The 27,567-nt window shown below is 38.1% G+C and overlaps 1 protein-coding gene and 1 long non-coding RNA gene across 7 annotated transcripts in view; one reads left to right on the top strand and one right to left on the bottom strand.

Annotated features, from left to right (window-relative positions):
- Nucleotides 1–27,567, top strand: part of Nipped-A (Transcription-associated protein Nipped-A) — a 321,958-nt gene that overhangs the window by 91,770 nt on the left and 202,621 nt on the right. For all 6 annotated transcript variants that reach the window (XM_086834335.1, XM_086834337.1, XM_086834345.1 and 3 more), the window contains one exon: nt 6,216–6,354. In XM_086834335.1, coding sequence (XP_086690461.1) covers nt 6,216–6,354 — 139 coding nt within the window. The remainder of the gene's footprint in view (nt 1–6,215; nt 6,355–27,567) is intronic.
- LOC147645013 (uncharacterized) lies at nt 24,181–25,778 on the bottom strand. The gene is made up of 2 exons (XR_015272033.1): nt 24,859–25,778; nt 24,181–24,804 (listed from the first exon to the last, which is right to left on the bottom strand). It is a non-coding gene; the product is annotated as an uncharacterized LOC147645013 (long non-coding RNA).

Below are 27,567 nucleotides of genomic sequence, written 5' to 3'. Positions count from 1 at the left end.
GCCCATGTTTGCCCACCCTTTACCTTTTTTTGACCACGTCCAGTTTTGAAAATATTCAACTTTGAAAATTTTCATAATTTTTCGAAAAACTAAATAAAATCGTTTGCCCATCCTCTAAAATTAAAAAATATTGTTTGCCCACCCCTTAAATCAAAGTTTTTTTAAGAAAAAACGTTTGCCCACCTCTTAAAACTAAATAAAATCGTTTGCCCACCCCTTAATTTTAAGTATTTGTATTAAAAAACGTTTGCCCATGTCTTAAAATTAAATAAAATCGTTTGCCCACCTTTTAAAATTAAAAAATTTCGTTTGCCCACCCCTTAAAACTAAGTTTTTTTTAAGAAAAAACGTTTGCCCATGTCTTAAAACTAAATAAAATCGTTTGCCCACCCTCTAAAACTAAATATTTTTAACAAAAAACGTTTGCCCACCTCTTAAAACTAAATAAAATCGTTTGCCCACCCTTTAAAATTAAAAAATATCGTTTGCCCACCCCCTAAAACTAAGTTTTTAAAGAAAAAACGTTGCCCACCTCTTAAAACTAAATAAAATCGTTTGCCCACCCTCTAAAACTAAATATTTTTTACAAAAAACGTTTGCCCACCTCTTAAAACTAAATAAAATCGTTTGCCCACCCTCTAAAACTAAATATTTTTTACAAAAAACGCTTGCCCACCTCTTAAAACTAAATAAAATCGTTTGCCCACCTTTTAAAATTAAAAAATTTCGTTTGCCCACCCCTTAAAACTTAGTTTTTTTAAGAATGAACGTTTGCCCACCTCTTAAAACTAAATAAAATCGTTTGCCCACCCTCTAAAATTAAATATTTTTAACAAAAAACGTTTGCCCACCTCTTAAAACTAAATAAAATCGTTTTCCCACCTTTTAAAATTAAAAAATATCGTTTGCCCACCCCTTAAATTTAAGTTTTTTTAAGAAAAAACGTTTGCCCACCTCTTAACTAAATAAAATCGTTTGCCCACCCCTTAATTTTAAGTATTTGTATTAAAAAACGTTTGCCCATGTCTTAAAATTAAATAAAATCGTTTGCCCACCCTTTAAAATTAAAAAAATATCGTTTGCCCACCCCTTAAAACTAAGTTTTTTTAAGAAAAAACGTTTGCCCATGTCTTAAAACTAAATAAAATCGTTTGCCCACCCTCTAAAATTAAATATTTTTGACAAAAAAAGTTTGCCCACCTCTTAAAATTAAAAAATATCGTTTGCCCACCCCTTAAAACTTAGTTTTTTTAAGAATCAACGTTTGCCCACCTCTTAAAACTAAATAAAATCGTTTGCCCACCCTCTAAAATTAAATATTTTATACAAAAATCGTTTGCCCATGTCTTAAAACTAAGTAAAATCGTTTGCCCACCCTCTAAAATTAAATATTTTGTTTTATTTAGTTATTTATTTATTAGTTATTTATTTAGTTTTAAGACATGGGCAAACGTTTTTTCTTAAAAAAAACTTAGTTTTAAGGGGTGGGCAAACGAAATTTTTTAATTTTAAAAGGTGGGCAAACGATTTTATTTAATTTTAAGACATGGGCAAACGTTTTTTAATACAAATACTTAAAATTAAGGGGTGGGCAAACGATTTTATTTAGTTTTAAGAGGTGGGCAAACGTTTTTTCTTAAAAAAACTTTGATTTAAGGGGTGGGCAAACAATATTTTTTAATTTTAGAGGATGGGCAAACGATTTTATTTAGTTTTAAGAGGTGGGCAAACGTTTTTTGTTAAAAAAATTTAGTTTTAGAGGGTGGGCAAACGTTATAATTTTGAAAAATTTTCAAAGTTGAATATTTTCAAAACTGGACGTGGTCAAAAAAAGTAAAGGGTGGGCAAACATGGGCAACGAATGGGCAAACGATTCCAGTTTTCAAAATTTTAAAATTCAAAATTTCCCAGTACAATTTTGAAAATTTTCTAAACTTGAAGTTTTTTCAAAATTCTAAAGGGTGGGCAAACGTGGGCAAACGATGTTATTGCGATTTCCAAAAAAAAATTTTGAAAAGTCAACTTTTGGTTTTTCGAAAAATTATGAAAATTTTCAAAGTCGAAAATTTTCAAAACTGGACGTGGGCAAAAAAAAGTAAAAAGTGGGCAAACGATTCCAGCTTTCAAATTTCAAAAAAAAAAATTTCCGAACCCAGCTTCTTTGAGCTCACCATTTGGAGTGAAACACGTTTAAAGTTTGAAATGCACTCTGAAACGCCTTTTCAAATTTACTTATAACTTAGGAAATATTCACCGGAACTAAATGAAACTTTCTGTGTATATTCTTAAATATATTTTTATTTATTTATTTATTTATAAAAAATAGCAATGACTGCCATTCTTAAAATTATATTGTACGCTTACCTCTGCACAACAAAAGGGAGTGTTTTTTATCGATGTGCTCCGACTCACATCAGGTGGACAGAGGTAAGGATAGGTAATTTAACAAATTATGAACATTAAACTCGATGGACAATTCGACATGTATCAGAAAATTATACTTATTGTACATGGAACATAGAACACGGAATCATGCTCGTCAATATTCGTCTTACAGACGTTAAGGGCTATTGGACGAAAATGACGAGAAGGCCTTACAGGGACTGACTATTGAGTAGCTTAAGAATAAAAATAACGCCGTGGCAGGTTCAACGATCCTTTAGGGTGGGGAGGCTTAAAAATTTTGGCCTGTCGGCATACGATGGAAGACGACGATGTGGGTCCCAGTTTAATCCACGTAGAGCAAACAAAAGGAATTGTTTCTGAACAGATTCAATAAGGTTTTAATATTTCGCATATTTAGGTGACCACACACACGAACAATATTTATTTATTTATTTGTACACTGTATACTTAATTACAAATTAAGCTACAGGATGAGTGTCAGCCATAGCTACTGAGGCTTTCGGCCAAACATGAACAATATTCTAGAATAGGGCGAACGAGTGAGATATAAAGAAATTTTGATGTATAAGGATCATCAAACTCCTTTGACCATCGCTTAACAAAGACGAAAACCCGTCGAGCTTTACTAATAATTAGACCAATGTGGTCATTAAAATTAAGTGTGTGGTTAACCAGGACTCCGAGATCTGTTACCTCTGTATAGATGCGTTTTAGGTCGCACGCACCTATAGAGTAATTTGCGAGCAGGCAATTCTTCCGGTAAAATGACATTAATTTGCATTTGGAGTTGTTGAGAAAGAGGAGATTATTTGTGTACCAGGATTGCATGTTATTGAGGTCAGTTTGCAAAAGGTTATGTGAATGAGAGTTCGTCAATGGCAAACATAGTTTGACGTCATCTGCGTACATCATCACATTTGAGTGTAGAACCACTTCAGGCAAGTCGTTGATAAAGAGACCGAACAGAAGTGGGCCTCCCTTGAGGACCGCCTGAAGTAACAAAAACCCGGTTTGACAGAGAAAGAGAGCGCTTAAAGGCAACACGTTGAGTACGGTTTGATAAATATGTTGCAATCCAGTTAGTTAATAAAACAGGGAAACCCAAAATCGTAAGTTTTCTTAGTAATAGTAGGTGATTTACCGAGTCAAAAGCTTTGATGAAATCGGTGAAGATAACGTATTTTTGGAAATTCAATTTGAAAGCGTTTCTAATGACAGCACAAAATTCAAGAAGGTTCGTAGACGTTGATCTGTTTTTCATAAAGCCGTGCAGAGAGGGGGACATAATTGACCGACATTGGTGCTGCAGCTGCGCAGTAATCAGAAGTTCGAATAACTTGGGAATAGCACTGAGCTTTGCAATTCCTTTGTAGTTTTCGATATCAAATTTACTGCCCTTTTTATGGAGAGGAATGATGAAAGATTCCTTGCAACTTTCTGGGAAAAATGAAAGACGAAGCGACATCTAAAAAAGATGAATGGATGAGTACGTAGACTGGAAAAATTTTGCGAATAGGTTCGTTATATCAGGCTCGTTAGACGTGGACTCAGTATTGAGATGAAGACAAGAAGGAAAAAGTTGAGATCTTCATTTTGAATTAGGAAACGCGTAAAGTTGCTTAGGATTAGCCTGGAACTCATTTCTACACCGATTTAGGTGGCATTCAGAATTGTGGGCTAAGAATTTTGTGCGAGCTGTCAAATATCTAGAAAGGTCCACCTGTGACCCAGTCCTAGTGAATTTCTTGCAAAGCCTAGACTTCAAGTTTTTATGGTAAGAAAGTCGACGAGAAAACCACGGGGGCTTGTAAGACGCATCAGGTGAAGGAAAGGATGGGACATAAATGTCAAAGGCAGAGTATAAAATAGAGTATAAATATATAAAGAAATTCATGAACAATAGCATGTACGGGCCATGCGGAAGCATCAAGAACCTTACTATATAACGCGTCGGAAAGTGCAATTTTAAATTAAGAAATATCTCGTTTCTGCTTTAAATTGAATTTTGAGACAGAGAATTCAGTTAAACGAACATTCAATTTGAATAGCGACGTCTTTCACGGTTGCATCAGGATTAAGGCGAGAGACAAAAACTAGCCTTTTTGGGGCAACGCCAGCAAGAGGCGCCGGACTCCTTGGTGTGACACCAGAGATAGTTGAAAGGTGTAGTCTGGGACTAGAAGTCGGAGGAGATGCGATGGTGACCGATCGGGCCAATCGCAGAGTGGAGCATCCTTCAGTTGGTTTGAGGCCGCCGGGCCGATCGCAGGGTGAGCATCCTACAGTTGTTTTGAGGCCAGCAGGGCTTTGCTTGCTGCAGCAGCATGCGACGTAGATGCCAGATCCACGTTGACTGGCTGCTAGGTCGGAGATGCGACGATATCAGCTAGTCCAGGGCAAGGGGAAGCATTCACTGCGCTGCGACATCGGCAGCTGAGTCATCAGCAACACCCGTGGTATGACCATTCGGTGGGTTGCGTGGGCTAAACAGCAAAAGGGGTCTGCAACAGGCAAAAAATTATTAGGAATCGGTCCCGTATTGCTATTTGGCGTGACACTTCTCAGTTTCATTGATTTAAAAAACGATTCCGTTTTCTGGAAACGGCTTGCCAAATTCTTGAACCCAGCCGCCACGGATTGAAATTGGTTTGTCCCATAAAAATCCGCATTTCGAATTTAATATGAAGGCAGCTCGAGCACGTCCAATCCAAGCCAGCGTGATCCCGTATGCGGTCGGCGATGCGCGGGCCAACATGTCCAAGATCGGCGCAGCCAGGGTGTGCGGCATTAGTGCACAGCCAACAATAAACAGTGGCTTGCCGCGAAGTAATTTTGCGGCCATGTGGACAATCCGTGGCACAATAAGTTGACATTATGTTAAAATAATAATAAATCGTATGAAGCAACGCGCAAGTAATAGAAAGGCCATTAACTTGAGTGGCGAAGGAACCGATCAAAACAAAAATAGAGCGAGAGAAAAATATAAGCTTTTATCTCAGCCCAAGAAAGTATGAGATTGTGTGATTGTTTGCGGCTTGCAGATCACTTGCACTTGCACTTGGGCTTTTTTGAATAAATATTCACGGTGAAAACTTTAAACGAAGGTAGAGCGAAGGAAAACACGTCTGACTCTTAGGCAAAAAGCTTAGCTTTTACATTATAAAAATAAAATTACAAAAAATCGATTTTGTTTTTAATTCCAACTGTATGTAACCCCTTAGTGTTCTAACCCGGCTGCAGCACCAAACCTCATTTCATTACTGAGCGTGTTGACCACCAGATGTGGTCTGCAGCTCGACAGTTTCTGTCCTGCCCTGAAGCCAGTTCAAAAGCCAGTACGAAAAAATTGTGAGCAAAAAATGTGTGACGTTATGCTCACTAAATATTGTTGTATTGAAAATATCATATCAAAAACTCATATAATAAACAAGCATATTATAAAGCAATTTATTATACTTGCCATTGACAAGTCAATATAATTATATTACAAATTTATAGTCGAACAGATTTAATAAACGTTAACTTATCCTTCTTTCCAAGTTTTCTTTGCCCAGTAAGAAATGGATTCCACCGTATAATGAGTGTGTCTGTGTTTTTGCGGTACATTTTTCATCTGTGATATAGTTCAAATTTTTAAATTATTTATTATTTGACTCTGCTGCAGGTTTCTCCAAAAACTTTCTATACAATAAAAAATAAATTGAAGTTCTGGTTTCTTTACCCGGTTGCGCCATATGTACTGAGCTTGCACCTTCTTTTCAACTATTGTGGAAACTAGGTTGTTAACTTATATACTCTAAATATTTCAGGAAGTGGTAATTGCTAATTCTGTACCTGTTACCAGTGGTATGCTGAATCTGATGGGAAATTGTCCGAAAGAAGCAGCCCATCTCAGAAAAGAGCTCTTGATTGCAGCGCGTCATATTTTTGCTACGGACTTGCGTCAAAGTAAGTAAAATACTATATTTAAGACTTAAATTTGTTTTGAGATTACATATTTATACCATTGCAGGGTATTATAATTTAAGTCAGAAGTTTACAACTCAGTGAAGGAGTCACCTTCGACCATATTAAGTATATATATTCTTGATCAGCATCAACAGCCGAGTCGATCTAGCCATGTCCGTCTGTCCTTCTGTCCGTCTGTCCGTTTCTACGCAAACTAGTCTCTCAGTTTTGAAGCTATCTGCATGAAACTATGTAATTAGCCTTTTATATACTGTCACTCGTATATATGTCAGAACGGGCCAGATCGCACGACTATATCATATAGCTGCCATAGGAACGATCGGAAAATTTTTACAAAAAAAATATAACATTTTCAGTTTTCAACAGAATGCGATCAAATTTAAGATATAGCCATTTTATATTATTCTACATATTTGTGTAAAATTTTATAAAAATCGGACAACTATATCATATAGCTCCCCTAGGAACGATCGAGAAATTAATACAATAAAAAATTAGAACTTTTTCAGTTTTTAACAGAATTTGATCAAATTTGAGATGTAGCCATTTCATATTACTCTACAATTTTTTTTTAAATTTTATGAAATTCGGACTACTTTATCCTATATCTCCTATAGGAACGATCGAAAAATTAATAATATTAAAAATTATAAAAACTTAGGATGTTGCCATTTTATAATATTATATTATATATTATTTATATGATATATATAATATCATATACATAGCTGCAATAGAAACGTTCGAGAAATTAATAACATTAAAAATTATAACTTACTCAGTTTTCAACAGATGGTTGTCAAACTCAAGTTATATCCATTTCATATTATTCTACAATTTTGTGTAAAATTTCTTGAAAATCGGACTACTATAACATCTCCCATAGGAACGATCGAGAAATTAATACAATTAAAAATTATAACATTTTCAGTTTTCAACAGATTATCATCAAATTTGAGATATAGCCAACTTTGTGTCAACATTAATGAAAATCGGACGATTAAATTATATAGGTGCCACACAAACGATCGTTAGATGTAGAGGAAAAAAGCAACTCTGTGAATAAAAAACTGTTAATATAATATGTATAGGTGAATGAAATGAAAGCAGGTATTACTTCATTGTTTTTAAACATAAATATATATAATTTATATTGTTTGGATTCCTAGTCCTTGAAGCTCTATATGCATCGGTTTATAAACTTCGGCGTGCCGAAGTTAGCTTCTTTTCTTGTTTTTTAACCTCAATATATATAATTTATATTGTCTGGATTCCAAGTCATCGAAGCTCTATCTGCGAGGGTATATAAACTTCGGCGTGCCGAAGTTAGCTTCTTACTTGTTTAGTTTAACAAATTTACCTTGATATACTAATTAACAAAAAGTTGTATTCTTAATAATTTTGTCAAAATGAATTTTTTAAAAACCCTCAAATTTCCAGGCTTTCAGTGTGGTCTACCCCATTAAGTTTAATAAGTTTAGGTGGCATTATGTTTGAAAAGTATTAGGATCTGTTGGTAGCTCAGACTGGAAAGCATGTGTATCAAATTAGCCGGGCAACTTTATAAAATCAAATTTTTGAATATACCATATTATATTATTGATTATAATATATAATTCGTGAAAGAAAAAAAATTGCCGTTCAATTAGCGTAATTTTTTAAACCTGAAAACTTTAATATTTCCTAAATTTTTTTTGCTCAGAATTTGCCGTTAATTATCCGTTAATTATTCGTGAAAGAATCAAATTTATCGGTCAATTTTGTATATATATTTATTTTTTTATTTTGCTCTCTGATTTTGAATTTCTTAAGAGTTCTGAGCGACTTATAGCATTGCATTAGTGACTTTAGTAAGATAGTTGATATTTTTATTAATAAATCTATTGGGTCAGTTTTTAATCTATTGTCTATGTTTTTTCGTAGTTCTGTGAATTAAATATGTGGTTGCTTTTAAATGTTCCGTCTTGTTTAGCTGTTAGTCCCCTTCGAGTGAGATGATTTACGAATTGAAATAATCGAGGACCGTGGCTATCCCCATGCATGTTGGTTAAAAGAGTCTGAAAATGTTCTTATATTATTTTGATATATGAATTTTCCGGTTTGTGTTGTAATAGTGGTGTTTTTATTCTCTGCTATTTTTTTGTTTTGTATGTGGTGTTTTTATTCTGTTATTTTTTTATTTTGTATGTGGCTGTTATCTTTATTCCTAGTCTTTTACTTGTTCTTCCAAGTACTGTGGCGTCTGGTGAATATTGAATCGGGTGTTTTTTCTTTTGATTGTGACATTCTAGAGAAGTTATTTGTTTTGTTTTTATTTTCTGTTTGATTTCATCCCTCTTTTTCTCAATGTCTTTTTTCTTGGAATTGTGCTTCATTCTTTCGTTACTCAGTGTATGGATTTGTTAAAAAGTAAGTTTGCGAATGTCATGCTGTCGTTGTTTTTTTTTAAGACATCGTATAATTTCGGTTAGTTTGAATGCAATCTATCTAGTTGTCAATTACTCGTCGATGAATAAGGGACGTGGTGTGAACTGATATCTTAATTTGGTCTTAATCGACACCTGTTAGCCCGCTTTGTTTTCCTGTAATGTAAATATCTAAGTGAATAATTTCTCCTGAGTAATTTGGGATGGGGTTTGGTTGGATTTTTCCTTTGGGGCTGTATGTCGTACTTTGATTCTTTACAAGTTTAACAGAGTTGAACTATGAAAAATGTCATTTTTCTATTTGGACTCTCATGTTTGCCTTTGAAGGGTTGAAAATACTTTTTCAAGGTTTCGGCCATGTTCTACCTCATCATTGCTGAAGCCTATAAGCCTATAGTCTACGTATACGTAGGAGCTCTTTGATAAATAGATGGAGAATTTTCTAGTAAATTCGTATTTTCCTCCATTAACAGCAAATGCTGTTTTCTCTATGTCCGTATCTTTTAGTGGTATCTGATAGAAACCACTCTTTAGATCTAACACCGAAAAATTTTTGTTATTTCCAAGCTTTGCGATAATTTCGCCGATTTCGAGAATTCTGTACCGATCTAAGATAGTAACATCATTTAGTTTCCTATATTCAATTACTAATCTGTCCTTTTTTTCTTCGGACTGAGCGGTTTTTTTTCGGGACTACCCAAATTGGTGCGTTGTATGGTGATCCTGAGGGCCTTATAATGCCGTTTTTAAGCATCTCGGTTATTTGTTGTCTATCTCCTGTCATAATATTGGGTATGGGTAGTGTTTTCAATATACTGGGGGTCTGACGAAGTTCTTATTTCACCTACTATTTTGGTTGTGTATGGAAGTTTTGTATCTGGGTCGGCAAAAAGATTTTTGTGAATTTGAACGAGACGATTTATAATTAATTTTTGTGATTTGGTTGTATGACTAATTTGTGGTCCGATTGTATCAACTCCTTGTGTAACTAATTGGTGAATTTTAATCATACTTTTATTTTCGAGGACTAATGCGTCGTTTTTGACGTCTTTTATTGTCCCTAGACTTTTCAATATGTCGTTGCCTAGAAAACCATAAAATGTTTTTAAAGTATATAGTGAAAATAATTTCATCGGTGCATCGGAAAGGTTAGGGAGTTTAAGCATAGCATGGTGTGTTATTTTAGTATCTCCGCCGAATTAAAGGAAACAACTTTTTCATTAGGTTTGGGTTTTGGTACTAATTGGTTTTAGATGTAGTTGTGGTTTTAACTAGTATCAATTGGAAATTTTAATATTTTTCCGGTCCCCATGACTACTTTAAAGTACGGTAGCGGTACCGGCTTACTCTAAAAAATAGAGCTCTGAACTGTCTGTATGTTCTTGTTGATCTGCATCGGTTTGCCATACGTATTCTTCTCTGCTAGCTCGCAATATTCTTGTTCTGAGATAAATAAGGCTTTTTCTGTACCTTGCTGTGCTGCGCTTTCTCAGTCTATGTAGATATGGAATTGCCTTGGCATTTCTCTAACATTTTGAACATTGGTTTTCCTGAGTGGTCTCTTCCCTGCATATAGTACTTATTGTTTCTCGGTTTGTTCATATAATTTATATGACTCGAACGGATTGATTGATCAACCACCATAGGTACTACGCGTTCAGCACAGTAAATCTTGACCGAGCAGATAAATAAAAGGAAAGGGCAGATTGAGAACAGGAGATTATAAATTTAGCATACAGCCTAGATTTTTTATTTTTAAGGCAGACAACTTTTTAGTAAATCACTGAGACTTATTCGAGATTGGCGGATAGTTTAATGGAACACATTAAAAAAAATGTGTCTTTCCGAAACAATGGACTTCTTTTGCTGGACCACGCAAGCGCTTTAAGGAATTTCTTAAATAGTTGATTTGAGACAGCGAAATGTCGAACAAGCCAGCAATAAAATCGTGTTGTGTAGAGGTTAGGAGGTTATTTGCGGAATTATTTGAGGACCAGATAACCACAGAGATGTTTAAATCTTCTAGGGCTATTAAATGGTCCGTATCCGAAAGTTTATTATCAACCATCTTAGTAGCGAAAAGGTGGTTCCAATAAATAGGGAGTTCCGACAATGGAGGTATATAGAAACAGGTAATATAAATGGAGCTACTATTGATAGATAGCTTCACACACAGGAATTCAACATCGTTGCATTCCTCGAAGATTAATAATTCTGACGTGAGTGAGGAGTCCACCGCTATAAGAACTCCACCCTCGCGCCCGAAAGAGCAATCTAGCCGATATACTGGGAACACAGCTGGAAAAACTTCGGAGTTCAGAATCTCAGACTTAAACCGGTTTCTGTAAACAAAAAAAAGCTGAGAAGTAAACCAAAGACTACCAGAATACAATTTAGGGAGCTTAATACATAAGCCTCTTGCATTTTGATAGGAAATAATAGAATTTACATTTTTTTAGCCTTTATTTTTATTTTATTTTGGTTTTGCCATAGATAAAGACGAAAACATCTTCCGATGTTTGATCAGGGGAGAGAGCCGCGAAACAAAAATATGTCTCGTCGGTGGAACCGACAAGGCAGATTGCTTATCTGCCGTCCTATTATCGGCCGGTATTCCGGGCCTAACATCCTGGGCGGGTACATTCAAATTTACTTGATTTGAGGAGTCATTATTTAGGACAGACGGGGGACAAAACATATATCACCGGCGGTACAGGCTCTCCCGCGTCACATTAGGGCACCGAATCTTTTCTAGCGCTCGATCGCAGCACTCTTGGAATTAATTCTGTGGTCGACGGCTATGCCGAGGGAGGCTACTGCTGAGTGACCGTCGCGGGTTGTTGGGATCTGCCTACATGCTGCCCAATAGCGGTTTGTTTGCGCCTGGGAGACTCATTTAATAGCGAAAGGCTTATAAATTGACTATCCAGCTCCAAGAACATATCATTGGTTTTGCGAAAACTTGAAAATATATCCTTAAAAACCGCCCTTTGTTTGCCGCATGAAGGACAACATCTCCTCTCTACAGGCTTCGCAGCCGTAACGTAGGCCGATGTTTTTCATACTATCGTCCACCGTCCGATCTCCAACACCCATGCACTTGGCGTGCAAGATGTTGTCGCACTGCCAGCAGCTGATGGTAAGGTCACCTTTAGCTTTTCGCTATGCAGGTTTTGGTAAAGCAGACAATTTGAGAATTCGTAATTGGGACTTTCTACTCTACTTAAAGGTTTGGAGATAAGCGAGAGAGAGAGAGCGATAGATAAGAAAAGCGACACAAAGAGAGCGAGAGAGCGGGAGAATGAGAGAGCGTGAGTATTAGCAAGCAACTAGGAGCACAATTAAAATTGAGAAATTAAATTAAATAAGAATAGCTGCATGCACACGCACCACCGGGCTAAATTTGACCAAAAATACAGGACCGTCGTGGAACACCGGAAGCCTTAAGACTTGTTTAGGTCCCAAAATAGCACCAAATTTTCAAGAGGGAAAAACTCAGTATTAATATCTTAAATATTTTATATTATTATTTTTAGATATTTTGCTTTTTAAAATTGTTTAACCTAGTTTCGACAATTAACAATTTCGCCCCATTAATTATAATTATATCCTAGGCTCAAACAAATATACAAATAAGGGAGCGATGCCACTCTTTTTTTTCTCATTGTCTCTGCATAGTTTTGTTTAATTTTTTCTAAAATTGAAATAATATATATATTTTAAGGTCAGACTATATTCTTGAATACAATAAAATTGTATTGAATTATTATAATTGCCGGTTTATCCCGTTTGGAGGCAACTTGCTTTCCAAAGCGGGAAACATGATCAAATCCACGTAGCGTCTACCCACATGGTTTGTGTCTAAGCCATAATGTCCAGCAGCTACGGCACCTGACAGAAGATATAAAACGTACTGACCGGATACGTTGTGCACCCAGGCATTCGTAAACATGGTGAAACCAAATCGGATCGCAGCACTATTGGAGAGCTCTAGCGATCACAGTATGGGCGTTTCGGAGGAACTAAAGGCCACTTGATAGCCGACCTTCTCTCGACCAGCCTGAGCGCCCTGACGCTGCTCTTTGTGAGTCGCCAACTGCAATGAGGAAGGCTCTTAAAACGGGCTCAAGGGACGTGGAGAAATACTATTTCCTGCGGCTCTGCGCGAAGAAGAAAACAATGCCAGGGAAGATGCTTACAAGTTGGTGGTCAAGGGACTGAAAGCGGGCAGTACAGCTCTGTCGGACCTTGTAACCCTGGACGGCATAGTGCAGGGGCTGTTTCTAAAAGCATCGGTGACCATGCAGCCTATCCTAACAACTCCTGTGAGGTCTCGGAAGCGGAGGTGATTCGGACGGGAAGGAGGGTATACTATAAGAAGGTGTCAGGCCCAAACGCAGTACCCAAAAAGACGCTGATGCTGCATTAGAAAAAGTACGTAGGCCTGTACTCCAAGTGCCTCGAAAGGGGAACCGTTCCGCAGAGATGGAGGAAGCAAAATTTGCTGCTACTCGTTAAGCCGAGCAAACCGTCGGGTGAGCCATCTTCCTCCCGACATATCTGCCAATGGCAAGGTGTTAATGCTATCGACTCAAGTAAAACTATGGATACCATTCTTGTTTATTTACATATGTTTATTTATTTGTATTTATTTAGTCCATATGCGCTAAAAATGTTTGTTTTGGCGACTTTTTGTGGTTTATGTATTTTCATTGTAACGAAAACCACCAGTTCCAAAGAGCCGGCGATATGTAAGCCGGTTGGCAATGCGAAAAGCCGCGAATCCCCTTAGAAGCGCAATTTCGACAGCCAGGATGCCTGGTCTCTCTAAGCGCCCCCTTTTTCCTTCTGTTTTTCTTACGACCGTGTCCGGTAAAGCACGCGTTGGAGATCAGCAATAAATAAAGAATTCACGAAACACCCCAAAAATAGTGTCAGGGCTAGTTAAAAGTCGGGACGAGGGAGTGTATACGAGCGCGTCCTAGGCAGCCACACCTATCCCGTAGCAAACTCGGCCCGTGACCCGATGCGGCAGATTACATTGGTGCCAGGTTTGGGGTCACAGGGGTTTGCGAGAACCTTGACCCACGATAATGCCTAAGAATTCCGCTCGTCACCGTCATCAAGTCTCGCCCGAAGATCGTAACCAAGGAGAACCGAGGGATGGAATCGCAGCGCTGGACGCCGTCGACGGCTTGTTCCGGCGGATGGAGAAAAAAGTGTATGTTTTGGACCAGTCGCTCCACCTTAAGCTGGAGCAGATGTGTGCGACTTTTGAGAGAACAATACTGGGCGACCGCTCTCGAAACAGCGGAGGTTAGCAAGTACGCCGTTACGACGGCATGCCGTCAGCAGGGAGCGAGCGCCATGTCGCGAGCACCCCGCACTTAGCGGAGGCATTGAACGCGACCGGACAGGTGCGACAGGAAGACCCTTGACTTTTCGTGGCTCATCGAGGCCCAATGTAGACGGCGCCCAGCGGCCGCCAAGATAACGGTCGCCACCGTGCCCGCCGCCGATGGAGTCGAAGCCGGCCTGGCCCTTTGCTCCCGTCGCCGCCGCCCGAGCAGAGTGTCGCTCCGTCTCAGGGCAAAGAGTTCGCCGCGATCCGGGACACCGCCACGCTACAACGACCGATGGGTTCGTCGAGCAACCCCGAAATAACTGCTGTCACAACGGGCCCACCTTCGAAGAAAGCGCAATCCGCCCGTTCACAGGGAATGCAGGAGCCCGCGCACAGTGGTCAATTTGAGGAAAAAATTCAAAAAATAAAAATGTGAATTTGAAAGTTTTTTAAACACGATTGTCACGTAAATTAAGTAATCTATGCTGTCCAATATTTAATATTACATTATTTTTATGATACATACATATATAAGGGCTGAAAGTCTTTAAAGTGTTTTGTAGTGAAATTTAATACTTTCAGATTATTGCATATTATAATGTGCATATCATTTGTAACTTTTTTTTTTTGTATATTGTATATTGTCCAGACTCTTTTATATACTAAGGCCATAATTCACCAAAAATATTCAAATTCGGTTTAGAGGCTATTGCACTAGTACTAGAACTTGTAGAGCTAGAAAATTACCTACAAGTACCTCCAAGGTATGGGATGTTTTTTTTGGTTTATTATACTGTTTTTAAAAAGATATGTAAGTTTCAGCTGCGTATATTTGCAATTTCAGATTATATTTGATATAATGTCATATGACTTTGGAAACTTTTTTAATTTTTATTTCCATAACTCCATATTCATGTATTGAATTTACTTAAATTTGGTGGTATCAAATGAATGCTAAAAAATTTATTTATTCCTTTTTTTTCTCAAATTTTTTTCGATTTGGTTAGTAGTTTCGACGATATAAGCCGACAAACTTAAAAAATTTTAATTTTCGCTCGGAGTACAGAAAACAAACAGAAAAAAAATTAAAAAAAAAAATTTTTTTTTACTTTTGAAATCTGACTTCAGAATCGTAATCAGCGATCCCAAACGCGCCCATGTATAAAATTTCAAGTAAGTCCGATCACTTTTTCAAAAAATTGTCCGCCAAATTGGATCCGCCATTTTGAATTTTTGAAATCCGACTACAGATTCGTGATCAGCGACCCCAAGAACTCCCAAGTGACAAGTTTTGTGTTAATGCATTGAGACTTGGGGAAGTTATTTAATTTTTTCCGCACTTCAGTACAAGTTAAACCACGAACAATTCGTGGCCACCGCTCGAGTGAACGCCAGACTGAAAATTGCCGGAAAACCGGTCGCCCAAGAGTTCTTGCTGGTAGAAAGGTAGCACTCCTAGCCTCTTGGATTTTCTGCTGCGCCATGAGGCCACCGTGGATCTGAAGGATTTGCAGTTACGGCTTCCGCTGGGATCTCTGCCACTATATGACCCGAATTCACCGCAGCGGAATTTGCTTTATTCGACTGCACCTACCAGTATTCCGCCATATAGCGACTGCCTGCCGGAAAAACGACTTTGCCGGACCCTGCTCAAACGGAGAAAGAGTTCTCAACTGCCGCTCCATGTTTTACTGGGCAGTACCTTGGTGGACAGCGCAAGCGATACCATCACCCTGCATCCAGGAATACAAGCTACCCGCACTAAAGATAGTACAAGTGGAACCCGTGGAGCTACCAGTAATTGTGGCGAGCCCGCGAACCGACGGGGTACGGCGCGTTACCCTTCGCAAAAGTGCCCCCGGACTTGCCGGCCCACCTTCACTCAAAATGGCCGGCCCTGATTGACGGCTTCACTCGGTTATTTGCCCAAAGCGACGACGACTCGGGGCATACCGATTTAACGCGACATGGCATAGACACTGGTCAATCTCTGTCTATGGAACAACCTGTGCGTCGCCCAGCGATGGACAGGAAAGGCGAGGTGGAGCAGCTCGTCGCCGACATGAAGATTACAGGCGTAATCAAAAAAAAAGAAGAAAAAAGTTCGGTTCCACTCGGTTCTGTGTGAATTATCGACGTCCAAATGACATCAACGTCAAGGATTCGTATCCCCTACCGAAGATGGACGACATCTTAACCACTATGCACGGTGCCTGCTGTTTACCATGGACCTCCAGAGCGGCTACAGCCTGGTGGAGATGGACCACGACTCTAGACCTAAAACCGTGTTCACGTGTGATTCTGGTCTATTCGTATTTAACATAATGCTGTTTGGCTTGATCAACGCGCCAGATACCTTTGAGCGGTTGATGGACGGCTTATTCTCCGGTTGGAAACGAAAATTCATCCTGGTTTACCTCGACGACATCATCGTACACTCTCGTAAAGCCGAGCAGCACCTGGACCACTTGCAGCACGTCTTCGATAGATTGCAGAGCGTAGGACTGAAGCTGAGTCCCCGCTAGTGCCATTTCTTTCGAACCAAGGTGACTTAACTGGAACACATTGAACGCCGCGATGGCTTAAGGAAATGTCGCCGAGTAGCCACCACCTTGAAACAAAAAGAAAGTACGCTCCTTTGTGGGGCTATGTTCGTACTACCGCGAGTTTATTCCCGACTGCGCCACAATCGCCCGCCCTCTACACGACCTAGCGAAAGCTAAGCGCCCCTTCACATGGTCAGCAGCGGCCCACGGTGCCTTCGATACACTCGAAGTCATGGGATATTTATCGTTGACGCCGACGCGTCAAACCATGGGGCGGGAGCCGTGCTCGGGCAACGACAAGACGGCCAGGAGCGCGTACTGGAATGTTAGACCAAGTCCTTCAGTGCTGCGGAGCGCAACTACTGTGTAACTAGGCGAGAATTGCTAGCTGTTGTGTTGGCCACGTAACATTCCTATTCCTACTTATATGGACGGAGATTTTTCCGGCGCACGGACCACTCGTGCCTCCGATGGCTATTCAACTTTCGGGAACCTGAAGTAAAGGCGTATTGGCATTTGTTCGAACAGCTCGAACGGCAAACCCGGCTCTGGTCGTGCCTCGCTCTCTTCAGTAAGAAGCCATTCGCAGCGCCCATAACTCAACGACCAGTGGATACTTCGGCATAAAACAACGGTTGCCAAGCTGAAGAAACGCTACTTTTGGATCGAGCAGTCCGCCGACGTAGTCATTTGGTGTGCCCGCTGTACCGATTGAAGAGGACCAAGTCACTGACTTCATTTGAAAACATCGGATGCATTTTTTTGATGACGCTTGCTACGAATTTGCGGCCTCCAATTGACCAATAACTTTGTCGCAATGTGGAAAGCAATGCTTGTGATCCTGCATGGATTTATTTCCTATGGAAATAAAAGATGATTGCCTTTGTGACTACCTAATCCTTGGGTAACAATATCGGATGCTTCTTATCGTAGTCCTATTTTGAGTTCTGCAGCCTTCCGCCAACGCGAAGTAATCCATCGAAACCGAGCATTGGCCTTAGTGAAATTAGTTTGCATGCCTGCGGACAAGGCTTGCCCTGGCTGAGAAACCTATATTCTTTGACAAAGTGAACCTTTTGGACTTTTAATTCTCCATTGACTTCCGATCGCAAGTATAAGCACGCTATACGCTGATAAGGTAGCATCGCAGAATCCATGCAATTCAACGGACATCTGTGGTTGTAGTGCGAATCGTAGAAATTTTATGTTCTGGATGACTACAAACTGAGGGCTCTGGCAATACGTCATCCCAATCCACGTTAGCAATCCATAAGAATTGCAGAAAGATTTTAGATTTTGTAATGATTGGTGTAATTAGACCAATTGGATCATACAATTTATCAATTGTTGTTGTTGGTGGGTCGATGAGTTGTAAGTATTTGAGAGAAATTAAATAGGAGCTAATCAGACGCCGGATCCCAGGTCAATCCTAAGGCCTTGGCGATATCCAATCCATCGTGAAATTTTATTAACTGTTCCCTATCGCAGTCAGACATCCGTTCGAGGGCTCCTGCGTCATTCGAACACCATTTGCGAATTGGAAAGTGCCCTCGCGACAGTAGTTCCTTTACCTGGCAACGAATTTCTCTCACCTCTTTAACTAAATCACTATTAAATCATCCACATAGAAATCTCTACAAACAATTTTTGCTCCAACTGGGAATGATTCCTCCTCATCATAAGGCTCTTATAGCAGGATGTTGAAGATTTTATTTGAATATTTGTTGGCCCTGCAAGCTTGGTGCTCGTGTATTCTTGCTTATACACGCAATGGTGAGGAAAAAAGAATTGTGGTGCCCTTTTGTTCCGTAGCGATTATTTCGAAAACGAGGCCAGCACCAATTAAAAGATCTATTCTGATCGGTTGAAATAAGGATCAGCGTCGATCTGGTCATGTCCGTCTGTCTGTCCGCCTGTCCGTTTCTACGCAAACTAGTCTGTCATTTTTGAAGCTATCTGAATGAAACTTTGTAGTTACCCTTCTATATACTCTCACTCGTATATATGTCGGAACGGGGCGAATCGGACGATTATATCATATAGCTGCCATAGTAATGATCGGAAAATTAAAAAAATAAATATGATAACACTTTTAGTTTTCAACTAATCAAATTTGATCAAATTTGAGAAATTGCCATTTTATATTACTCTACAATTTTGCGTAAAATTTTATGAAAATCACACATTTATATGATATAGCTCTCATAGAAACGATCGAGAAATTATTATAATTAAAAATTTAAACTTTTTTGTTTTAAGTTTTAGTTTTCTTAAAAAAACTTAGTTTTAAGGGGTGGGCAAGTGATTTTATTTGGATTTAAGACATGGGCAATCGTTTTTATTATAAATATTTTATTTTAGGTGGTGGGCAAGCGATATAATAGTTTAAGTTGCCAACTTGGAGTTCTTTACTCATCTTTCATCTTTCATATTTTTGAACGGACGTGGGCAAAATTAAAATAGTTGGTAGGCAAACATGGGCTACGAATGGGCAAACGATTCCAGTTTTCAAATTTTCAAAATTGAAAATTTCCCAATACAAGTTTGAAAATTCTCTAAGCTTGAAGTTATTTCAAAATTCTAATGCGTTGGCACACGATGTTATTGTGTTTCTCAGAAAAAAATTTTAGCAAATAACCTTTGGAGTTTCGAAAATGATGAAATTTTCTATTTTGAACATTTTCAATAACTGGACGTGGACAAGAAAAAGTAAAGGGTGGGCAAACATGGGCAAACGATTTCAGCTTTCAAATTAAAAAAAAAATCCCGAACCCAGCTTCTTTGATCTCATCCGATGCACTTTTAAACTCTTAACCATCAACATCATCTTCATCAGCATTAGTATCATGTTCACTTTCATCATCACAGCCTGATCACCATTCATCAAACCCTCCACCAAAATCCACAAATATTCTACCCGTTCACTTCGCGTTGCATCCAACTGCTATTATATATGTATGTGAGATATAGGACTGGAAAATTTATGCCTTGCCGAGCAGTCTTAGACTCGGCGTCTCAGTAACGCAGTCCAATTTTTTTTTCTCATCTTCCATCGTCCGAGTTGCAATACCAATACACTTGGAGTGCATAATGTTGTCGCACAGACAACAGCCGATTGTAAATAGCGTTTTTCCAGGATTTGGCAAAACAGACAACATTTCCGGACCTTAACTTACCACTGTACTTGTACTTGAGAAAAAAAGCAGAGCTATAAAGACAAGAAGTGAAGAGTCACAGCGAGAGCGAGAGAGCGTAGGAGAAAAGATAAGACAAGAAGTGCAGCGGCAAAGCGAAAGCGAGCTGTTGCGACGGCGCAAACAAAAGCAAAACAAAGAAAGACACAAAAAGGAATGGAAAATATTCTAAATATGGGAAATAAAACCAATTATAAACACAAAAATCAGAATAGCTGCATGCACACGCGAAGTGAACGGTAAGTTATTGACACAAAATAGAAAATTTAAGTTAACTCCGGTGGTTATTTGCAAACTTTAACACAAAAGGTGAACGCAAGAAAAAACACGTCCGTTCACTGATTTTTGTGTTTATAATTGGTTTTATTTCCCATATTTAGAATATTTTCCATTCCTTTCCCTTGCGACAAGTTATTGGTCATTGGAGGCCGCAATTCGTAGCAGCGTCATCAAAATGCATCCGTGTTTTCAAATGAAGTCAGTGACTTGGTCCTCTTCAATCGGTACAGCGGGCACACCAATGACTACGTCGGCGGACTGCTCGATCCAAAAGTAGCGTTTCTTCAGCTTGGCAACCGTTGTTTTATGCCGAGTATCCACTGGTCGTTGAGTTATGGGCGCTGCGAATGGCTTCTTACTGAAGAGAGCGAGGCACGACCAGAGCCGGGTTTGCCGTTCGAGCTGTTCGAACAGATGCCAATACGCCTTTACTTCAGGTTCCCGAAAGTTGAATAGCCATCGGAGGCACGAGTGGTCCGTGCGCCGGAAAAATCTCCGTCCATATAAGTAGGAATAGGAATGTTACGTGGCCAACACAACAGCTAGCAATTCTCGCCTAGTTACACAGTAGTTGCGCTCCGCAGCACTGAAGGACTCGGTCTAACACTTTTTGTGTCTTTCTTTGTTTTGCTTTTGTTTGCGCCGTCGCAACAGCTCGCTTTCGCTTTGCCGCTGCACTTCTTGTCTTATCTTTTTTCCACCTCACTACCTACCTCTCCTACGCTCTCTCGCTCTCGCTGTGACTCTTCACTTCTTGTCTTTATAGCTCTGCTTTTTTTCTCAAGTACAAGTACAGTGGTAAGTTAAGGTCCGGAAATGTTGTCTGTTTTGCCAAATCCTGGAAAAACGCTATTTACAATCGGCTGTTGTCTGTGCGACAACATTATGCACTCCAAGTGTATTGGTATTGCAACTCGGACGATGGAAGATGAGAAAAAAAAATTGGACTGCGTTACTGAGACGCCGAGTCTAAGACTGCTCGGCAAGGCATAAATTTTCCAGTCCTATATCTCACATACATATATAATAGCAGTTGGAAGCAACACGTAATCAACGGGTAGAATATTTGTGGATTTTGGTGGAGGGTTTGATGAATGGTGATCAGGCTGTGATGATGAAAGTGAACATGATACTAATGCTGATGAAGATGATGTTGATGGTTAAGAGTTTAAAAGTGCATCGGATGAGATCAAAGAAGCTGGGTTCGGGATTTTTTTTTTAATTTGAAAGCTGAAATCGTTTGCCCATGTTTGCCCACCCTTTACTTTTTCTTGTCCACGTCCAGTTTTGAAAATGTTCAACTTAGAAAATGTTCATCATCGTAAAACCAAAAGCTGACTGATTAAAAATTTTTACAAATCACAAAACATCTTTGCCCACCATTAAGAATTAAATAACTTCACTTGACTATTTAAACTCACGGAACTTAAGCAAGAGCATTTTCAAACTACTACCGTTAATCATTTTATAAAAAACAAAACCTGACATGCTCAAAATTTTTTTTAACAAATCACAAAACAATTGCCACATTTTCACATTTTTCGAAAAACCAAAAGTTGACTTGCTTAAAATTTTTTTCTGAGAAATCACAATAACATCGTTTGCCCACCATTTAGAATTTTGAAATAACTTCAAGCTTAGAGAATTTTCAAACTTGTATTGGGAAATTTTCAATTTTGAAAATTTGAAAACTGGAATCGTTTGCCCATTCGTAGCCCATGTTTGCCTACCAACTATTTTAATTTTGCCCACGTCCAGTTCCAAAAATATGAAACATCAAAAATTTTTCAAAATCTCCAAGTTGGGCAACTTAAAACTATTATAACGCTTGCCCACCACCTAAAATAAAATATTTATAATAAAAACGATTGCCCATGTCTTAAATCCAAATAAAATCACTTGCCCACCCCTTAAAACTAAGTTTTTTTAAGAAAACTAAAACTTAAAACAAAAAAGTTTAAATTTTTAATTATAATAATTTCTCGATCGTTTCTATGAGAGCTATATCATATAAATGTGTGATTTTCATAAAATTTTACGCAAAATTGTAGAGTAATATAAAATGGCAATTTCTCAAATTTGATCAAATTTGATTAGTTGAAAACTAAAAGTGTTATCATATTTATTTTTTTAATTTTCCGATCATTACTATGGCAGCTATATGATATAATCGTCCGATTCGCCCCGTTCCGACATATATACGAGTGAGAGTATATAGAAGGGTAACTACAAAGTTTCATTCAGATAGCTTCAAAAATGACAGACTAGTTTGCGTAGAAACGGACAGGCGGACAGACAGACGGACATGACCAGATTGACGGCTGTTGATGCTGATCGACTTTATATGGTCAGAGGTGCCTCTTCACTGCGTATCAAACTTCTGACTTAAATTATAATACCCTGCAAAGATATAAAAATCGATGAAGTAATGCCTTCTTTTATTTCGTTTACCTATACATATTGTTAGAGAGGCTGTGAATGAAACACGCGTCTAACACTGTTGAGTTGATATATCAAACTGAATTTTATTTCTTAAAGTCCTAGCTTAGGTAGCTAACATGAGATTTTAATATCCTTATCTCTAGACCCACGGATCGGTATATCCCCGACCGCGGGAAACATTCTATCGCTCTTAGCTTTAACATGTGGTGACCACTCGCAGGAGGTCATATAACCCACAAAGTGATTTAGGTACCTAGTTAAGTTAGGTATGCACACATGTGCTAGAGTACAGGACATCTGCAGGCCAGACGCGCAACACTTTGGTGTAGCTACATTTCTCTTGCCTATACATAGACAAGCTCTTATCTCTCTGATATAAGTATACAAAGGCTGCCAAAGGCCGGCAAAACTAACATAAGATTTACATATTACATTGCTTATGGACAATTATGCTTTAATGATTTAGTGGACTGTAATTATCTATTTCATTTTATTTTTTAACTTAAATCGTGCTCTCTTTGTTCATTTATATTTCCTTTTTAAACATTGATTTTCTTATAACTTAAATTTACAATGGCTTAAATTTGGTTTCTTAATAATAAAACTTATAATACTTCGTGTTCTGATGAACATTCTGCCAAAGGCCCGGCCAGCTTGACATTTAGTTAACAATATTTGTTTATTTTTGACATTTGTGCAAACAACGATTTAGTGGACTGTAAATTTAAATATATTTATACAAATTTTTTTTAAAATTATTCTATTTTAAATTCCTGGCAATGGGCCGGCGAAAGTTATGGCTTTTAATCTTTGCCTAATAAAACATCTCTACAAAGTATATTATCAAAACTGCCATAATTATCAATGAAAATATAAGACCAGCATGTCCGGAAATATGATGGAAATGCAAATCCTTCAATTGTGGATGGTTTTCTTTAAGTTCTTTCATTTCTTTCCTCAATTTATTCATTTCAACTGTATAATTTAATGGCGTTAGTTTTAACGGATCCCACATAAGTTTAGGAACTTCATTAACATCTCCTATGTATGGAGATGACTGAGTCTCTTCACTTTCCGATTGAATGTTATGATGTGCTATCAAAATTTTGTCATCCGTTCTTGCAGTACAATATGGCGCAATACTGAAAATTCCTTGCTCAGGCAATTCATACAACTCCATTTGAGACCCAGTACATTGCACCCTTATTTTGTTATTCAGCGGAACCTTAAACAGCCAACTACTTTTCTTTTCTAATTCTACCTAGTAACTTGTGGAACCAACTATTGTTTTATATACACAATTCGAAGCTCTATTTGGTTTTAACGGTTGAACCTCACATGCGTTGTCATTCGCAGAATTCCAGGGCAAACTTCCTTTGCATATCCTTTTACTTTGTTGCCACTTTTGACATTGATTTAAAGTTGCTTCACTCATTATATGATACGAATCGATTTCAAAATTATAAATCAAATATTCGGAAGTTATGTGTACCATTATCATTTTATCTACATTCCTAATAGGCAACGGAATTAGCCTGAACAATTTAGACGGATGCTTACTAAACAAAGGCACCTTTGCACTGATGATCAATTTATTCTCCATAAATAATCCCCTCGCTGTCAATACACCTCCTTAAGTTCCGTACCTGACCTCTTCCCTGGAATTATTAAATTTTCCGACAGATTTTCCTGAATTTTAGCAATCTCACTTTTAAGCTGATTTGGCCTTAAAGGATGTTCGTATTCAGCCTACCGTGATTAATATCAATAAAAAAAATTATAATTCCTGATTGAACCTTTTCACCTTCTTCAATCAAGGATTGAAGCTGTTTGGTTACTATAAAGAATTTTATCGATTCTTTGTACACAGTAATTTTCCTTAAGAACTTCTGTCATGTTTTCAATTCTTACTTGCATACTCCTAAAATTGGTGTTAACGTCCTCCGTTGTTCTTTTTAATAAATTAGTAGTTGAATCAACCACTGAAGTTTGCCTTTGAACTAATTTATCTATGTTCCTCTGATTGTCTAATAAGTTCTTCATATCTTCTTCAAATTGTTCCCTGTCATCTTCATCCATTATACCAAATAAAATATGATACAATGAACCTATAATCAATGGCATTGATCTTCAAAGCTATGAAGTTTGCCACAAACTTTTCTCATTTCCTTTATCAGAGCTTTTCCTTTTGAAATCATCTTGAAATATGCATCCATGTTATAATAAATTACTAAATTCCAAGATGTACTTACAATTTCTACATCTCCTAGTGGATCTAAATATATAGCCGCAGTACTATTTATTTTCTGTACATCAAACACATTTTTTTTTTAGTTTTATAGCTGACACACTGGATACCTGGCAAACCAAAGCAATCAAAGTCAATATCATAATGCTACTTAGCTTAGAAAACCTAGGAGATTTTCCCACTATACTCACTGGAGACAACCACCCCAATGGATCATATATTTTGGCTAAGTTTGATAACACCCGCCTTTTATTTATTTTCTTATTATCTTTCAATTTAACTGCAAATTTAAACTCATCTTTCAAAGGTTCCCATTGGAACTCAATATTTTATTGTCGCCCGCATTTTCAACTGTATCAATAATTTCTTTCTGGTTGGAGATCCATTTTCTTAAATTCATTCCTACTTTCTGCAACTCCATTGAAATCAGCCATACTATTTTCTTGGACTCTTCAATGCTGTCTGATCCAGTCATTAAATCATCCATATAGAAATAGTTTATAATAACTTCTTTAATTAACTGATCCTGACATCGATTTCCTATCATCCCTGGTTGCTAAATACGGAACTGATGCCGTACCATATGTAACTGTGGTCAGTTTAAAATCCTGTATCTTGTTTTTGGGGGAATTTCTCCAAAGTATATGCAAATATTCTTGATCTTTTTCCGAAATATTTATTTGTCGGTACAGCTTTTCAATATCTGCTGAAACTACATACTGCCATTTACGCCATTTTAAAGTAATATCGAAAATATCTTTTTGCATTCGAGGTCCAATCCACATAATGTCGTTAGGGCTTTTATTATTAGTTGTTTTTGCAGACGGATCAAAAACCACTCTTAACTTTGTTGTTAAACTCAAATCCCTAATAACGACTTTATGCGGCAAGTAATATTTTCCTTCTGACTTAGATTCAATCATATGCCCACTGTATATATATAGTTATAAACTTACAATATTGTTTTAGATTTTCATTTTTTACTTAATTTTTTCTCTAGATTTAAGAACCGTGTCATCGCTTGGCTTTTTGAATCCCCCAAAACTTGATCCTCTTTAAAAGGTATTGGTACTACATATCGACCTGACGAATCTTTTTTGGTTGTTTTTATGAAGTTTTCTTCGCATATCTGAAATTCTAAGTCATCTTTACTCTCTTCTTCTAATTCCCAAAATCTCTCCATATCTTTGCACTCAATCATGGTTGCAACTATTGTGTTATCGCCTTTCGTTTTGTGCAGCCCGACACTATCCATCCAAATGCAGTATTTTGACCTAGGAGTCCATCTATTTTTTATTCCATTTTTAAAGGTGTATGCATATAGATCTGCTCCTATTATTAGGTCCACCCTACCTGGCTTGTTGAATTCGGGATCAGCAAGCCGGTATTTATCCCACTTTGCGTGTCAATGTAAATCATTTGACCTGATAGTGCCTTCATTAATTTTGGTAGGATTATCCCACCTACCTTCAAATTATTTTTATCCTTTTTTTGTGTTTTGATTTGTAAATTTACTGTATGCCTTGAAATGCATCTTTTACTTGTGGAAACCCCACTAATTTCTGCGTATTTTTTAATTTTGGTAATTGGAGAATTTGTGAAGCTTCCTCTGAAATTATAGTACTACGACATACCCAAATCAAACTTAATTTTCTGTCCTAGCCTAAACGAAAGTTCTCTTCTTTTAGATCTTCATCATGTCAAGCCAGTTTATTCGCCAGGTCCCGACGGAATTCCTGGCTGTGTACTCAGGTATTGTGCCGACGCCATGTGCTATCCCCTTCTGAAATTGTTTACCTTGTCCTGAAAAACCTCCCACTTTCCCATTATTTGGAAGGAATCGTTTATTATTCCTCTCCACAAAAAGGTAAAAAATTGGATGCCAGCAATTATAGAGGAATCTCTAAGTTGTCGGCCATCCCTAAATTATTTGAAAACATTATCACCCCTCACTTACAGCACCTTTGTAGATCGGTTATTTCTCCATGTCAACATGGTCTTATTAAGCGAAGATAAAAAACAACAAATCTTTTGGAGCTCTCTTTCTTAATAATTCTCAGACAGATGTAATCTATGCTGGCCACATTTGCTGACGATACTGCTGTCCTCTCCAGATCCAACTGTATCTATGACGCCACTGATATGCTTCAGATGTACCTCAAAAGGTTTGAGAATTGGGCTTGTCGCTGGAATATATCAATTAATCCGGCAAAGTGTGCTGTAGTGACGCACTCCCTCAGAAAGGAGTCGTGCCCTGGACTGTTCCTGTATGTAGAGCTTCTTGAGCAGGTCAGAGATTATAAATACCTGGGGGTCACCCTGGACACTAGATTAACCTTCGCCAAGCATACAAGGTTAGTTAGGCGTTCATTGAAGGATAAGGCCAGAAGGCTGTACTGGATCCTAAAGGCAAATAATCACCTGAGTCTGGCGAATAAGGTCCAGATATACAAGTCAATACCTGCCCCTACTTGGAGATATGGGATTCAAGTTTATGGCATAGCGGCCAAAACTAATCTGAGTTGCATCCGGGTCTTCCAAAGCAAGTTCCTGCGGAGAATTACTGGTGCTGAGTGGTTTATTCGTAACATTGACTTAGCGAGGGACCTTAAAGTTCCCTTGTTAGGGGATATTATCAATGAACAAGCCGAACATTACAAAAATAAGCTCATGTCTCATCCAAACATTCTAGCCAGGAGACTTGCGTCTCGGC

The sequence above is a fragment of the Drosophila serrata genome, unplaced genomic scaffold (assembly GCF_035046125.1).
Source record: "Drosophila serrata isolate PLE 108 unplaced genomic scaffold, ASM3504612v1 contig_34, whole genome shotgun sequence".
Taxonomy (NCBI): domain Eukaryota; kingdom Metazoa; phylum Arthropoda; class Insecta; order Diptera; family Drosophilidae; genus Drosophila; species Drosophila serrata.
The sequence above is the reverse complement of the archived record's forward strand: the minus strand, read 5'-3'. Positions and strand labels throughout refer to the sequence as shown.